Source organism: Larimichthys crocea, chromosome XX (genome assembly GCF_000972845.2).
Source record: "Larimichthys crocea isolate SSNF chromosome XX, L_crocea_2.0, whole genome shotgun sequence".
Lineage (NCBI taxonomy): Eukaryota > Metazoa > Chordata > Actinopteri > Sciaenidae > Larimichthys > Larimichthys crocea.
The window spans coordinates 6,712,739-6,730,509 of NC_040030.1; the positions used below are offsets into that span (position 1 = coordinate 6,712,739).

Consider the following 17,771-nt stretch of genomic DNA (forward strand, 5'->3'; position numbering starts at 1 on the left):
AAGACATAACAAAAACCCAGCTTGACCTCACCGCGGTGTGACAATTGTCTCCAAGACACTGAACTTCCTTCCCCTTGGTTGGGTCTGAGATGTTTTTATTTTTATATTCCAGGCCAATTAAATGAGCACATAGTTTTTATGATTTCGACAAACACAGACATGTTCAGGCATAGTAATAAAACTTTTGCACTTACCACGCCTTATCTATCCCCCAGTGCAATATGCACCATTTATTGCTCTTTATTAATTTACACCATCGCTTTTTAGATTTATATAGCTTTAATGTAAGTGAGAATGGTTGCTTGTCTCTATGTGCTGATAAACTGGAGACTCGTCCTGGGTGTACACTGCCTCTCGTCCAAAGTCAGCTGGGAGAGCCCCTAGCCCCACCATGATCCTGAAGAGGATAACAGGTTACAGATAACAGAAGGATGGGTGGATTTAGATGGCTTATGTACATCTTTTATCTTATCTGATTATATCTTATAATCTTTATCTTTCTATATTATAGCTTTATTTGATCTTTTTCATCTTTATCTTATATAGAAAAATATGGAGATGATATTTCATTCAATTCATATTTCTGGGTGAGCAGGATGCTGATGGAACTGCAGTTTGAAAAAATAGGCTGTGTATAACCTGAATGTGTTTTAACAGCATGACTTATGTCATTTATCCTTTTTTTTTCCTCCATGGAGAACACATGGAAGATTTCTAAATATAAAGGGCTCATCATGAAAATGAGCAACAAAACTTTCAGACCAAATGAGGCGCTGTGGCAGTGTGTGGTGGTGGGGTGTGAGTAGGGGGACGTTGCCGGGGGTGTGTCTGTTTGTGCTAAATGTAACTACTGTGAAAGAATCAGGAAACAACTTTTCATAACTTCCTCACCTCTTATCTTGCAGCGTACACTGCGAGCAAGACGCAGACAGAGAAGCTGGGTAATGAGGGGCTGGTAAGATGTAGCCACTGGGTGTTTCCGCCCTGCCCCTCTTGAATAATGAATGAAAGTGAAAAAGGATTAAGGATTATCTGTTAACTCTGCACCTGTTAAAGGACTCTGGGGTGTTAAGAAAGAGCGTTTGGATCTTCTCATATGTCACAAAGACAAACAAGCAGATCCGGTGGCTTTTGACACCTGTCCAGAGGTTCTGCAGTTTCACCTGACTTCTGCTACTGCATTCAAGAACTCTGTGAACTGAGGAACTTGTTTCATTTTCTCTTGGGATAAAACATCTTTTTGCAGGTGAGTCAAGCATATTATTGTCTTATATATTATTGTATCATTTACTACAAAGAAACTGGGTAGAAGAAAGAAGACAATGGATACTGGTTGCTGTTGATAGGCATTGTACAGGTGTGTGTTATGAAAATAAATGTGCTGGAAGTTTTAATTTATTAATTCAGGCAGCAGAAATGATTTGCAGGGGTTTTTTGGGTTCCTGTGAAAATATGAAAGTGGTGGTTTCTTGTCTACTGCTTACTTTGGGTTAATGAAAATTAGAGCAGTTGAAACAGCAGTTGAGTGTTAAAACAGTCAAATCTGTGTACTTTTTGTCTCAAATGATTTCTTATTCTAATATGAAAACCGAGGCTTTTTTCAATGGTTTAGGTTAAGGAGACAACATGAGTATATGTGCGTATATAAGAACACCACTACGGGAATATCACACAGAGAATAGCACCCAGAGAATGCCGAGTTACAAGTATTACATTGAGGAACAGTAAACTTAAAAGTAGCAATAGAAAACTAGAAGAACATCATTTAGTGTGACGGTTAATACCTTATCCTTTAACAGTGTCCCTGTAGTTTATCATGTAAGTTACCATTACTTATTAATCATTTTCTTTTTCGATGAGAATTACACAGTGTGAATAAATAAATACAGCTGCACAGCATAGTATGATTTTATTGAAATGTACATAAGGGTGGTGTTATGGAATTTTCTATCCTTAGGTTACTTGAGGCCACGTGTGAGCCTTGTGGTCCTCTGCAGTATTAATTGTTTGTCTTTGACACTGTGGTGGCCAGGGTCGAAGAGGCCTGTTGATGCCTTCCTATATGTATTATACAACTGTCATATTACAAAGGCCAAACTGTACATGGCATGGGTGCGATTTGCATGTGTTAAAAATACAAGTGCAGAGTAAAATACAACTCTATTCATAGTAGAATTACACCTCTATTATGAGGCAGTTACTGCTCTGAACAGAGTAAAATACAACTCTGTACAGAGTGAAATGGTGTTGGAGTTGTTCTCACTTTATGCTAAATAGAGTAAATTTTATTCTTGTGGAGTAAAATATGAACTCTAGATAGAGTAGAAATAACTCTGAAATTTTAACTCTATGACGAGAGTAAATTTTACTCTTTTTGGATTGGGACCAAATACTATCTTTTTGGGAGTAAACTTTTGCTCAAATTGAGTAAATTTTACAAAATTTACTGTGTAGTCATAATAGATAGCTTGTTATTGCCGTTCCAATCTGCGTAAGCGGACATCTGTGTCCCCAGACTAGAATATGTTGACAATAACCCCTCCAAGAGTAAAGACATTCTCTTTGACTAATTCTGGGCGTATAGTATTTGGGGTGTGATCTTTGGGTTTAAAGTATATCCACCATCACAAGTTCGTCAGAATGCGAGACCGACTCAAGCACTTCAAGTGTACTTTGAGAGTGTCTCTAGTTCTCCTTGGCCAAGCATCAATAAATAATACTGCATAAGACATCAGAGGCTCCTGAACACTTTCTTCCCTCCTGACCTCACCATTGACCTTTGACTTCAGCAATTTCTCCACAACAGGTGGAGAGTTCAAAAACAGTGCTCCATCATGTCAAAGACTGTTTCGTGCAGTCTATATAAACACGGACAACCACGGCCTGGAACTTTATGAATCTCAAAAAGTTTGTGGTTAGTATGACAGTACAGCATCACTGAATACTGAAAAGTTCTCTACATGGTTGATTGCTGGAGTAATACTTGACTTTTTATAGAACTCACCTGTTCAAATTATATCAAGGCTTAAAGTTATGCAGAATTAACAGCATGGCCACTTTGATTGACAGGTGGGTGCCATTAGAGGTGGTTTGTTTGAGCAGCCAGGCTTCATTCAGCCCGCCTCAGCTCCAACCACACTCTACATCTTTGCCCAGTTTTAGACTGGTGGGGAGCCAGCAGAGGCAGGACTGCCAACATGGCGGTTGTCAGAGCCACCACACTCTGGGTCCAGTCAGATAGTCATCTTTTTGTTTATGAAGATGCCTAACTCAGTGAGATGACTTCAAGGTATTAAAGTGGCAGCCATGATAAGATAATGTTGAGGAAATAAGCTTCACTACTTCCTTTCTTATCGCCTTTAGCAGAGAATACATCATGCTGTGGCGAAATTGCTGAAGTCAAAGGTCAATGGTGAGGTCAGGAAGGAAGAAAGTTTTCAGGAGCCTCTGATGTCTTATGCTGTATTATTTATTGACGCTTGGCCAAGGAGAACTAGAGACACTCTTAGTTCATCAGAAGTGCCTGAGTCTGTCTCACATTCTCGTGGACAGACTTTAAACCCCAAGATAACAGCACAAATACTATACGCCTAGAATTAGTCAAAGAGAATCTTTTTACTCATGGAGGTGTTATTGTCAGCATATTCTAGTCTGGAGACAGAGATGTCTGTTTACACACATTGGAACGTCAACGGCAAGCTATCTATTATGTCTATGAAGGCAGCAACAGGCCTCTTCGACCCTGGCCACCACAGTGTTGAGATAGGCTGGCACCCAGTCAAAGCCAAACAACTAATGCTGCTGAGGACCTCAAGGCCCACACATGACCTCGTGTTACCTAAGGATAGAAAATTCCATAACACATCAGACCATCCTTTACGAAAAGAAAAGATAACAGCAGCAACAAAAAAACAATGCTCCATTTGGCCATTCACAACCAGGCATTAAAAAATGACAGGATATGACACCTGATGTCACTTGGCAGCTTTGCCTTCTCATGAAATCTGATGAACTGTTGACCCTCTCCACCTCCTGCTGTTCTCTGCATTAGCTTTGCATTGTTGACTATGGCTGCTGTGACATACAATGTGTTGGTATTCAATCTTTGTGTACACTGTAGTGAAAAACATTCTCAAATTGTCATAAAATACTGTTAATAACTAGATATGTTTCCTGGCCATTCAAACTAATATACAAAACATCACACATCATTTAGTGTGACGGTTAATACCTTATCCTTTAACAGGGTCCCTGTAGTTTATCATGTAAGTTACCATTACTTATTAATCATTTTCTATCTTTTGCCATAACTTTCTGATATACTTATGAGTGAAGAGAAGGATGAGCATGAGTAACCTCAATGTGACAAACACTTCATTACCATAACTATGTTATCGATGTAGCCAGTGGTGAAACTACAATACTCAGAGAATGGACTACAAGACAAGACAGGACTGACTTTATTGATCCCACACTGGGGAAATTCAGCTGTTACATCAGCTCACAGTACATAAGATAGATAAGGAAAATACTCAGAAATAAAACAGAAAAATCAAAGATATACTATGGATGACACGCATAGTGTGCAGCATTATGCTAAAATGTAAATATATAAAGGGAATTATTGCAAGTACTGTCATCAAGTGTTTGCTCATGGTGGGAATTGTTAGGTCTATGTGTGAACTTGGACTTTTTTCAGACATCATAGTATTAAAACACACATCATTCAGCTCCATCGCCGATGGCACCGTGATTATGGGAACGGCCTTGAACTTTATGATTCTAAATAAGAAGTTTGTGGTTAGTAGGACAGTACAACATCACTGAATACTGAAAAGTTCTCTACATGGTTGATTGCAGGAGTAATACTTGAAACAAGCTTTGCACAAAAAAAGTTTGATTTTATAGAGTTAAAATTACATTGAGGAACAGTAAACTTCAAAGTAGCAATAGAACTACTAGAAGAACTACAAGAAAACACGGTGAAGTGAAAGTGTTAGAGTTTTATTAGTATTAAAGTAGTAAAATATTAAATGGAAAAGAAAGTATATGAAAGTATTTGATCATAATTACTTGGGAAAAATCTGTAAAATAATGTTATTCTTCTGTAAAAATTAAGAAAATTTTCTGTAAATGTAATGTTTCTGCGCATTATTTGAATTGAATTGGAATTACTTTCTTACTTACCGTTTTTTTACGGGTTTTTTTTCTTACTGTGCACACTGAGAATGTACTAACAGACAGCACTTGAACAGCAACACACTGTCTGTCAAAGCAGCTGCACAGTCAACACAGAACTGATGAAGACCATCCCACGCTGCGCAGTGAAGATACAGACCAGTTTCACAAAGGAGACGGTCTGTATCTACTGTGCAGACTGTTAACCGTTAACAGTTGTTCTTTTGCTGCTGCCAAGAAAGACTGAATTATCTCTGGTCCAGTGTACCCTCTGCTAAGGAGATGAGATGGACATGGGAGCAGTGAAGCATATTTCCTCGGCTATGACTGTAGGGCGAGCGCGCACAGGCTGTGGGGCGCCTGCAGTCCAAGGGAATTTTTTTTGCGGTCTATGGGCGTTATAGATCATTCATTTCTTTCTTCTGTGTCAGTTGTCACCATCATATTTATGATGATGATGGTATGCAAGTGGTAATTACCGCCATCAGGCAATTAGAGTACACGAGCAGCACGAGTTTGTGTTTTATAAAACTGGATGTGTTTGTGTTTGACTTTGGCTATATAAAAGAAATGAAACTGAGGTTTGGTTTCACTCCGTTTTTAAAATGTCACAAACGCTGATGATTAAAAACAAAAATGCGTCAGGACAGGAGATCAGTTAAGATGATGGTGATGATGATCACTTTCAAAACTGCCACACCTCCTGAAACACGCAAATGTCTCGTTCACTGCTGAGAAAAGGCGGCGACTTAACAGCTGAACATGAAAAATGTATCGTATTAAAAGTAATTGTTGGTATTTTTAATTAATTTAACCACAGAGTGCTTACAGAACAAAAACATCGACTCGTTTCTCACTATGGCGCATTGCTGTGCTGAAGTTTTTCTCTGAACCCACAGAAGGAGTGAACAAACACAATCTCCTCCCTTTCTCCTTCTCACAGTCACAGTAAACAACTGGTAACCATTGATAATTAACCTACTCAAAATAAAAATGAAACAGTAAATTCCGAGTACACACTGTATGTGTTTTTACTGTAATTCAGTTGGTTTTCTACATTAAATACAGAGAAACTACTTTAACTGGATAAGGTGCCATATTTGTTATTAATGTATTTAAGTCAATTCGGCTGTTTCACTTAAAGGACCAGCATTGTAAATAAATAAGTCCTACATCTAAATTTTACATCGTTTTAATTAGCCGACTGAATCCTTCTCCACCTCCATCAGAGGTAATTTTGGGACATTTTCGTCCATTATCCACCCAGCTTCTCACCCCTTTTACCCACCAGACTTTGTTATCTTGGTCATATTTGGTCACCTTTTCTTGGTTTATTCCAGTATCAGGTGGAAACCTCCATGGCTGTAAAATTAAGCTGATGCCTTTTGGAAAATAGACCAGATTTCTCTATTCCCCTTTTCAGTCTGACTTCCGTATAGTTCTTGTTCTACTGTGGCATCTGTCAGAATAGCGATTAGCAGCATTACAAGATTTAGTAGTATTCTCGGCAGTGCCCGAGGAGGAGCGCACAGCCGACTGGGACGCACAGCCTGGGACGCACAGCCTGGGACGCGTCAGCCGTTTGGGGGAAATAATTGTAAGGTGTTTTAAAAAAACACCTGCGGCTTTTTTACTGCTTTCACAACATTAAGTGGTGAGTTTGAGTAAACTTTTAGGTATCGGGTAGCTGTGGGAACTGTGCTGTCTTTCTCACTTGTCGTGCGGTTTCCTGTGCCATGCCAGTGCTTTCTTTTTCTCACGGTGGTCAGCGGTGCGCGCGGGTTTTTTTTTTTTACTGTGTGTTTTCTTGAAGTTATCACCAACTTTATCTGGCAGAATGATTATTTTAATTGAATTATTTTCACTGGCTATAAATTATGTGTTTGATCTATGATTTTAGAGGCCAGCATGACACTCATAGAAAAACTAACTACCTCACAGGTGTGCCCTCAGTTTGAGTTAGTATGAAGCAAAATGATGAGACTAGTAATAAAGCATAGATCTAGTAATATAACGTATATATAAATTACATACATAAACCTCTATATATAATATATATTATTATAATATATATATTATATATATTATATATAGTGGGTATATATGGACCTGCTTATATGTGGGTTATATATATGCTGAGCTGCATCAGATATGAGCTGCATATAAGAAGAGTAGAAGAAGAAGTCACAATGTGCAATCAAGCATAACTTAGGTTGTGGCATTTCTGACAAACACTTTCGTTTCTCCATTTTTTTTGTTGATATCTCTGTGCTCTTGCTGGACATTGGGAATGTCCAACCTATGCAACCTTTGTTACCTACACAGAGGTATAACTAACCATTAATTCATAATGGATGGTGTTTTTACTGATACACTTTCTGTGGAACCCTGCCTTAGCATGACTATAGTCCATGTAGTCACAAGAAATTCACAGAAAAATAGTTCCCTTAATTTGTGATTTAATTAACAGTTAAATAAACACATTGCAGTCTTAGAACAGTCAGTAAAAAAAACACCAAATTAATGGAAAGAAAACTGTAATATGAGAAAAGATTTTGTGGAAACGGTCCCAAGATAAACAACAGAAATGTCGCAGCAAAATATCCCTATGTATCAGGATTTCTGCTGAACTAAGAGTTCAGTAGAAACCACCACTATACTGATGGTGCATGATTGCCCATAAGAATTATGTTTTGTAGCTGGTGGCTGGCTCTTAGCTCGCTCTCAATAGATAGGTAGATAAAATATACATAAGGACTCTTGTGCAATAACCTGTGCAAATGTGCATTGTGAACAACTTAAATGGGGAAAATTCAATTATGCATCCATTATTATGTCCATTAGATCAACTGTTACAGAGAGAGTCTCTGCGCAGAGGAAGTCATTTTACAGAGTTATGGCAGTTACGGCTGTAGCGGTCCTTTTTACAGCTGCAGGAGTCCGCAAAGATGGCCGCAAAGATAACTGTCATTTTGTCTCCACTTCCATATGGCCTGGAACTGACATTTAAAATAGGCACAGCCAGTGTTTTTGCTGTGTTTTTTCGATGCAGAAAAGCTGATCAGCTTTGAAATGAAGAAAATATCTAAAAAAAACTCTTCAGTATTTCATCCTTTGAATCTCTATTCACTGGTGTGCTGTTGTGATCTGAAATTGGCAAAATACTTCGGGTCAAGTCTACTGGGCGGAAGAGTAAATGTATTTATGAGCAGTGATTCTAGGATCAGATCTTTGTGGGGGTTCGGCCCCTAATGATGATGTGACATGCACAGTGCCTGATTTTGATAATACACCTGTGTTAGAGAGGACCCAAAGCAAAGACTCAAGTATAATAATATAATAATCATCTTTCACTTTATCCTATACTCTCACCTGGTTTTCCTGCTCTCACTCTTTCTCTTCATCCTCCTCCCTCCATATTTACACTAGCCTCCACACACAAATACATGCATTATGTATGTGATTGCTTGACTAACTCAATTCATAATATTATTGTAATTGAATTTTGGGTTGCTGTGGGCAGCAAGAGGCACACATACGCACACACATTCTTGAAAATAGTAATAAAATTTAATAGTAATAAAAGTTTTTTTAAACATTTTATTTATAAAGATTTTCAGATTAAATTACATCAAGTAATTAGGTAAGAAAATTAAGAAATAAAAAACCCAACAATAACAGAGACGTAAAATAAAATAAAAAATAAAGAGGAGGCAAAAGTCAGCACAGCAGTGTCACCTGCTTCACTGTACAGCTGTCCATCTTAACAAGGAGGTACATAAGCAAGGTAGCTGGGTAAAGAGAGTATCATTTGTTGTTCATATGCTCTAGCACTGGACTCCATATCCTGGAGAACTTCAGAGGGTTACCAGAAAGTTTGTATTTCAGTCTTTCCACATGTAGAATGCTCATGAGTTCCCTCAACCAAGATCTCTTAGCAATCATTATACTAAGAATCAAAGCAGTACGTATGTTGCAATCCAATTTTTCAAAGTATTGGAGTTACCTAACAGAGCAGCTTCAGGGTCAGGTGTTACAAAGATGTTAAAGACAGAGGAAAACCATTGTTTGGTCTTTATTTTGTGAATAGCCCCTAGAAATCCAAGCATCGTGTTCGGTCAAGGTGGCCTGGGTAGCTTGCAAGGATGCCTCCAGGTTGTTGAATCGTCCTCCATCCTTTTACTCATGTACTCATGTTGTTTATAGCCGCGAGGATGACGGATGTCTCAGTGTTTGCCCCAGCCACCAGCAGAGTTAGCTCTGGAACGTCATTGCACAAACGAAAAATGAGTGCAGCCTAATGCCAGACCTTCTGATGGGTATAAGCAGCTGAGAAATGTTATATTGCTTCATTCTTGATGTATCAGACGGGAGCAGTGAGAAAACGTGTCTACACCATAGCATGCGCTCTAGCACTACCATAAAAGTCAATAGTTCACAATTTTGGATTGGACGTCCACATTCCAAAAAAAAAAGAAAAAAGAACTCGTTCACCTTCATCTCTTCTTTGTACAAATGCTGTGAGTGACTTGGGTGGAACAACTTTGTGGCTCGTGGTCTTATCATTTGTTAATGATTTCTTGTGATGATCATCAACCACTTCTTGAGCTGATGTAGGTACCAGATCTGCTCTGGCTCCTGAAGTTATGTAGTGATGTAACACATGAACATAAATAATAAATAATAAAGAATAATAAAATAATAATAAATTCATTCAAATGTTATTGATTTTTTTAAACGAGTTACAACATCTTCTGGATGCAGTCTGATGTATATGAGTATATATGATGACTCATCATTCTCAGATAACCTAGTTAATGTTAGCAAAAGTGTCTTCAAAGTTTTGTTTAGTAATTAATTCTACCTTAGCTTATACAGAGAAAGAAGGACTGACCCTAACCCTGGAATCTCATTTCCTCCTTATCTCTGAGTTGCATGTGGAGTACAGATCGAGCAGGAGATACGGCAGCACAAACACACAGCACATACTGCCAGTCGTTGAGTTGATATGTTATGTTAAGACCCTGAGCAGATCTGTCAGGTCAAGTACCATGTGGTACCCACTTTGTTTTAATTTAGTTATTTCCTGTTTTATTTCTCTGATGCAATGTACAGCACCTTGTTACTCTGGTTTGAAAGGCACTTTATAAAAAGTCTACTTACCTACATTTGGCAGTTTGTCAAAGGTGGTTACAGCTTTTCTGTGCTAAACAACATATTCAACTGAACTTTTATTTGATCTGGTGTTTTAGGTAAAATGACCTCTCAAACAGCGCAGGTGTTGCTGTCGCTGAACGCCAAAGAAGTCAGCTCACTCAAAGAGGGAGTCAATTTCAAGAAGTACTCAGTGGACGGTAAATGTTGTATCATATACAAGAACAACGACATCATTAGAGCATGCAAGAACCAATGCAAACACCAAGGAGGGTTATTCATCAAAGACATCGAGGACCTGGATGGCAGGTGAGACCATTCTGACAGAACACATGCCAGAGATTATACTGTGCCAATCAAACCTTTTATTACAGCTGACAGGTTGCTCTGTTCTCACAGGACTGTTAAATGCACAAAACATAACTGGAAGTTAGATGTGTCAACAATGAAATATGTGAATCCACCAGACAGCTTCTTGCAAGATGAGCTTGGTAAGTTCTGCTATTTACTCCAGCGGTTAAAGTGGGATTTGGGGGAACCCTAACATCTAGTGTAACCCTATGGATTGTGATGGAGATGTGAGAATTTGGTGCCATTATCTATTTTCTATAAACTTGAATTCAGGTTTTCAATTGTTTTCAATTGAATTCAATTGTTCAGGTTAGTCAGACAAAACAAGTCGTCTGAAGATGTCTATAGAGCCCAGAAACTGACATGATGTAATAAAGGGTTATCAGTCAAGCCAAGACAAGTCAAAAACATGACTAAACATACTCAGAAATCACCTTGTTGGATAAACATTTAAAATAAAAATGTAGAAATAAGCTTTTATTCTGTGCATGACAACAGTCTTAAGTCTGTCATGAAGCACTATAACAAGGTCCACTGTCTTCTAGGATCCCAGGAACTGGCAGGTTTAGTGAACAATAATGTTTTTCACTGTTATCGTTGGTCTGTTCTTTCCATTGAGATGCTTGATGCAGAGCTGTGCCAGAAACTATTGTGTATTTAACAAAGCCATCCGTTGGTGTCATAAACACCAAAAGTTTCCTCCCTTCTCTGGTGTAACATCCTTCCTGATCGCAGAAATGTTAACTGGGTGGTTGGCATAAAGACGTAAATAATTCCTCCCCTGCATTCCACCCAAAGTTAATCATCTCCCCAGTCTCAATGAAGTTCAAGTTGTGATCTTGGTACCAGGCGGTCAAGTTCCCTTCTGCCTTCAGATAGGCCTTTTTATCATTTTCATGAAACTCCACCTTTACATACTTTGCTACGTATTCCAGATAAATTTTCCAGGACAGGTTATCCTGACAGTTTCCAAGTTTCCCTTACCATGCCCTCTTTAACCTTCTTTGCTACCTCTTATTTTCAAAGTTTATTTCATTTCATTTTAGTCTCATTTTTTTACAGAAAGGATGTCAATGGATATTTTTCACTGATTTCGTTTTGGTCAGCAAAAATAATACTAAATAATAAGACACTGATCATCTGAACATGATTCTTAGTATTTCATTTGTGAAAAAGTTGAACAAGTCGAACATGGATTTTTCAGGATCATTTTTGTTCTGTAATTATTAAACTAGAAAGTCAAGGGAAAGAGTTCTTATCTAAACTTTTTGTTTGGATTAGTCACTCCACTCCTATCTTGTTCAAGTTTCATTTATCCTCCCCCACAGCCCAGCCCAGGGAAAGACTGCCTCGTCTCTTTTTCCTTTTCCACACACTTCAGTTTCAGCCTTTTACACTCCATTTGAACAAAGTTATAAGAATTTAAGAGTTGTAGTCATTACACATCTGCACACGAGTTGATTCACACTTGTTAAGGCTCATGGCTTTGATTGTTTTTTTGACTGACTTACTTATGTTCACTCTAGTTACATTACAAACAGTCTATCTACTATAAAAGGATGTTCACAGACTAAAATGCTACAACAAACCCATGCAAATTTATACTTCATATTTTAAACAGTGTACTATAATGAAACCCTCTTAATTTTTATACTACACTAGTAAGAGTGATTCTCAGTGTACTGACAGTTTGGAGCATCATGGCTCTTTTAAAACCAAATACACAAAAGCAGAAGTGTGAGGAAGTATGGAGTGTGGATTATCTGTGTTAACGTAAAATGCAAAAATGCCGGCATGTGTGGCTAACTAAATATAAATTGTGCACAGAGATGTCAGAGTAACGGGCATGCCACATAGTTGGTGCTCGATGCAGTTAAGGGTTTGGTACCTTTATCAAGTGCACACTGGCAGGCCTAAGGAGGTGAACTGACACCTCTGTGGGTGTCAGTTCACACTCCGTAGCATTGCCTGAGCTACACGTGATCCATCCACCCTCTAGTGGATGGATCTATGGACAGAGCTACTGGCACGGCATTGCTTCCAAAGCCAAACAGCGTATTAGTAGCTGACTGTGTACACACACACACACACAGTGGTGGATGTCTCAGAGGGGATTTACTCTCTGCTAAATGTCAGGAAGCTCAACGTTTTAATGCCGAATTCAACTTGTATTGACACTGTGTAAGGCATGTTTCCATCCAAATGAATTGCACAGTTTAACTTACAATACAATTTACGTAATTCCTCAAAACAAAATGTGAATGAATGTTTTTTTTTTTCCGTCCACTACCGAATATTAGTTCATTCACACGATAAGCAGTTCGTAGCCACAAATCTCCAATCGAAAGAACCAGACCCAAAAGATGATCCCCAGAGAAACCTCAACAGTAAAAAACAGGATGTAAATATGGAAATCTTTCGTCGTTTGTTTCGCGTATAATGGTGAGGAAGGTTACATCAGATGTGGAGTGATCATAGATGTGTTATAGAGCCATGGGTGCCATGATGTGAGTGAAAGTTCACTACGTCAGAACTTCTCAGAAAAGCTTTTTTTTTTCTGAAAATTGCAAAAATCAACTAACCAAAGTTTAGATTTGGCGGTTTCCATCATTTTTCCAAGGTGTCAAAATGGAAACACTCTTTAATCAGGTGTCAACTTTGCAGGGGAAGTGCCATTGACGATAGATGATGGGCTGTTTTATGTTGGTGCTGTGATGTTGAGAAGATACTATTGAAGGAAGTAGCTGAGTTTACCTGAGGTGGTCAGAGTGCATATGGCTGATGTAGATGAGATCGGCTTCACAAGTCTGTCCAGAGAGTCGGCTGGAGGCTCATGGAGAAGCCACCAGCCTCTGGCAAACGCGGGACCCTTCAGCCACGGGTCGAACATGAACCGTCTCTCTCCCAGCTGCAGCTCCATGCAGGCGTGGGTTAAGTAGGTCACCTTGGAAATAAAATACACAATTTTACAGGTAGCAGATGTGACTTTGTTACTTTGATGATTCAGTTGTGTGACAAAGGACAGTTCGGACACTTATTATGTGGCTGTTGAAGTAAAGACACATAAAACTTATGATGAGGAGAAATAAAAAAAATAAACACTGTATTTAATCATTTACATGCGCACAGTGCTCAGTTGTCGTAGCTGTTTGTGTTTCTTGCTGCACTCCCTAAATGTAAAAAAAAATCTAAATTTAAAACTCAAACATTGTGTATTTTAAACATGTTCATCTAAAATTACAGCATTAATGTGGGGGCAGTGTAAAGAGTGGACTGTGTGAACAGCTGCATACATATTGGACTTCTCCTCCTGGAGCTCCATGGGCTCTCTAGGATCAACCAGCCAGGGGTTGAGGGGGTTCAACTCGACCAACTGAAGCCCCCCATCATCCAAAATCTCTACCTCTGTGTGGGACATAACATACATGCTCACATGGATTCTCAGAAGACATCATGTAACTGCCATAAACATACAAACTTTAAATCATTTCAATGCTACAGAAATTGTCATCAGGTCAATCAGGTTCTTGTTAATATGTTACTATGTAACTTTGCTCCAGGAGAGTGGGTTGTTTAAATGGCATCACAGAAGCTTTAGAGCACTGGGAGGAAGCAGTTTCTGGGACAGGCATAATGTTGATGGAGAGCAGCAGCAGTGTGCCAGAACTGGACTGACCGAGAGGGCAAAGGAACTCAGCTCAGTAGTTTCTAGCAACAAAGCTAATGGCAGAGGTAAAGAAGCTTAAGAGGAGCCACGTCTACAAAGAGGGTAGGAGGAATGGTACTGCACTAGTACACTAAACTTTATGCGACTTTGTTTTTGTTACACCTGTTTAAATATTTTGTGCATATATATGACCTGTGTAGCCTGCACACATTGTAGTATTAACACATTGAGTTACCTGTCAGCATCCTGTCTCATCTGTCCATAACCGATGCTCCTTAATCCTTTACTACATTACTGCACAACCAATCTACATGCATTTTTATCACTACTGTACACGCACTATTCTATTGTAATTATATTTATATTCATTCATATACTTCCACTATTTTATGCTTATGCTTCTCATTTCTCATTTGCTACTGTGATTTTTTTTTTCACTGTCACTGCGATTGTTGTGCTCATGACGAAAAGGAAACTTGAAAGAACTTGATGAACCAAGCAGTATACAGTAGTTTTCCAGTGTGCAGACTGTTCACACGCTGGTAAAAGGTGTGTCACATTTTCCAGTTTCCTGTTCAAACTTTCAGAATGAAGCGCCAAAAGGGAAACAGTTTAACTATTTTAAGCTTTCTACATCAGAAGCACATAAACCAATGGAAAATGCCCAAATCTAAGCAAGTCAACAAAGTCCTGGGGGCAAAACACTCCGGGCGGGATTTGAAACTGCTCAGAGAATGGACCAAGACGGCACTGAGATCGCGATGTGACAAGGACGTGCCCAGGTGGTGTCCAGGCATAACTGTGTCTGTCTGCTGTTTGGTACTGGTAGTGCACAGTGGATTGGTAAGAAAGAAAGAAAAAAAAAAGTAATCTGAAGACAAATTGAGGGCTTGATGCTAATATTGCTTTCACTGTCCAGAACTTTAATGAAACCTGATCAAACTGAAGCAGTTTAGCTGAGTTTTAAAAAATAATTCTTAGAGTGAAGCTGCATTATGAGATAACAGAGTGCTGACAAATGGCTCAGACAAGCCAAATAAGAAAGAAAACTGCTGCATGATAACTACTTGATAACATTGTCTTGAAGAACACTGTGACCATCTGCTGCTGGATTTTATGGCTTGGCGTTGCTTTTCAATGTTTCACCATGAAACAGGAAGTTCTTGTAACTTGTAAATGTTCAAAAATGTATGGTAACAATCACAACCTGAACTCATCTACATGCCACTATTCAGTCATTGTCACAGCGCCACCTACTGCCAACAGTCAATTACATGAACACTTTGATGTGCTCCTATAGCAGGTTGACCAGACCCACCTTCAAATGGCTTACCAGAGACCTTTAAGACCTTGATGATGTCTTATTAAGAATCAAATAAGCTGGTTTACATTGTGTGTCTGACACTTCTTTTGTTGCTTATTACCTGTTGTGTCTTTGAGTGTGATTGGGTTCCTAGGCTGAAAAATTGATCACAGTTCACCCTTATTTGTACAATTGGTTTGGACAGCATATGTGTATTGATTTTTTCCCCCTTTCTTTCTTTAGTTGTTGTCTTGCCTAGCATAGCCTGAGTGTGTAGGAGTGTTAGTAACTCACAAGTGGATGTCGCATCTTAGCTGCTGTTTGCTTTGTGTGTGATCAGACTGTGCCTGTAAAAAGGACTTTAAATGGTCTGACTTGTTGAGCAGCCTACGCTTGACTTATTTAATCGATGCACGAAAGAGCAGTTGGTGGAAATTGCCGACCACTTTAAAGTGGGCACTTCTAAACAGTTGCGAGTTTAAAACTGAGCTGTGGTCGCTTTAACATCTCTTGATGTTTTACCTCCTGAACCAGTCTCACCTTCTAAGGACCAGTCATTTGAAATACTTTGCCTCAAAGAGTTAGACCTGTGATGTGCCGATCTTAAAGAAAAGGAGCTTAAAAATGATTTGGATATACGTAAAAGGGAAGAAGAGACCAAGAGAAAAAATTAATGATTAAAGAACTTGAGGTACAACATTCCTCTCAGTCTTCAGCTCATCTGACGAGTTTGATATAAATCATTGTTTTCTTTTGGTCCCCCATATTGATAAAGATGTGGATAATATTCATTCTTTTTTCACCAATACATTAAACTGGCGTAAAAAAATTTGGCCGTCGCTTTTACAGTGTGTTTTACTGCCAAAGCCAGGACGCTTATGCGTCGTCTTCACCACAAGCACGCCTTGATTATGAGGACATTAAAGTAGCTGTGCAACGGCTATGAGCTTGTGCCGAGGCGTACGCCAGAGGTTTAAAAAGCTTAAAAAGACAGTCTTACTCCAGCAGGGAGATGATGATGTTGATGATGGTGTGGAGCACCCACTTTCTTATTTCTCAAAGAAATTTAACCATCATCAGCAGGTTTTATTCCACCATTGCGAAAGAGGCCCTGTCTCTTGTGTTGGCACTGAAGCATTTTGAGGTTTATGTGAGCTCTACTGCTGGCACCGGTTTTTGTGCGTTGGGCACTGTTTCTGCAGTCTTTTAATATTATTGTTCATCTCATTAAGGCACTAGAAATGTCCTGGCCGACACCCTGTTGCGTAGTTTTGGTGATGTGTGAATAATCCCCCCATTAATGACCATCTTAGGGTGGATGTGTTATGTGGCCAGGTAGTGGGGGTGTTCCACACCTGGGAGTGTGTTTTTTTTCTTTTTTGAGGCGGCTGTGTCTCCTCATTGTTCCTTCCTCTGGGGGCAGCAGCAGCAGCAGGGAGGGTTTGCTTTTCTTTCTTTGAGCTGAGCTAACCCTTTTCCTTCTGTCCATGATGGCAGAGTTTCCCTTATTTTAGTTTGAGTTGGAGACCTCCGATAGTCCGTTTGTCGTTTGGTGTTATGTTAGGCCTGTTTTCCCTAGTTAGTGGGGAAGTGCAGGGTGCGACAGCCCACAAAGTGGCTGGCCTGTGTTTCCCTCTTTCTTTCTTTGTGCTAATTTATCAATAAATAATTCTTTTTTTTTCTTTTTCCAAACCTTAAAAGTTTTCTGTGGTGTCCTTTATATGTCGTGGTCTCATTAAGCCAGCATTAGGTCAAGTATTAATTAAATTTTATGAGGCCGTAACAAGTGGCTAGAGAAATCCTTATCAGATTTCAAGCATCATTATGTCATAATTACTACAGGGCTATTCTACGTGAATAGATTTATTTACCACAGAATCGCAAACAAATGACCACTAAGGAAAGGATATAGCCATACATAAGAACAGAACCAACAGTACTTACCACAAGACTCTTTTGTGTCTTACTCCATTGGGAAGGATGTGGATTTATACACATGCAGTTATTTGTATTCATTATATACAGATCATTATAATATATTATATATTATATATATATATATAATATATATATATAATATAAATAATATATATATATATATATTTGTAATATAGGTGT

The 17,771-nt window shown here is 38.9% G+C and overlaps 1 protein-coding gene across 3 annotated transcripts in view; it reads left to right on the forward strand.

Moving 5' to 3' along the window:
• Positions 1–888: 888 nt before the first annotated feature.
• Positions 889–17,771, forward strand: part of cmah (cytidine monophospho-N-acetylneuraminic acid hydroxylase) — a 43,541-nt gene continuing 26,658 nt past the window's right edge. The window contains exons 1-3 of one of the 3 annotated variants that reach the window (XM_019257870.2): positions 889–1,246; positions 10,431–10,641; positions 10,732–10,823. In XM_019257870.2, the coding sequence (XP_019113415.1) occupies positions 10,436–10,641; positions 10,732–10,823 (298 nt within the window). In that variant the 5' untranslated portion in view covers positions 889–1,246; positions 10,431–10,435. The other 2 variants (XM_019257872.2, XM_019257871.2) reach the window with 2 other exon arrangements.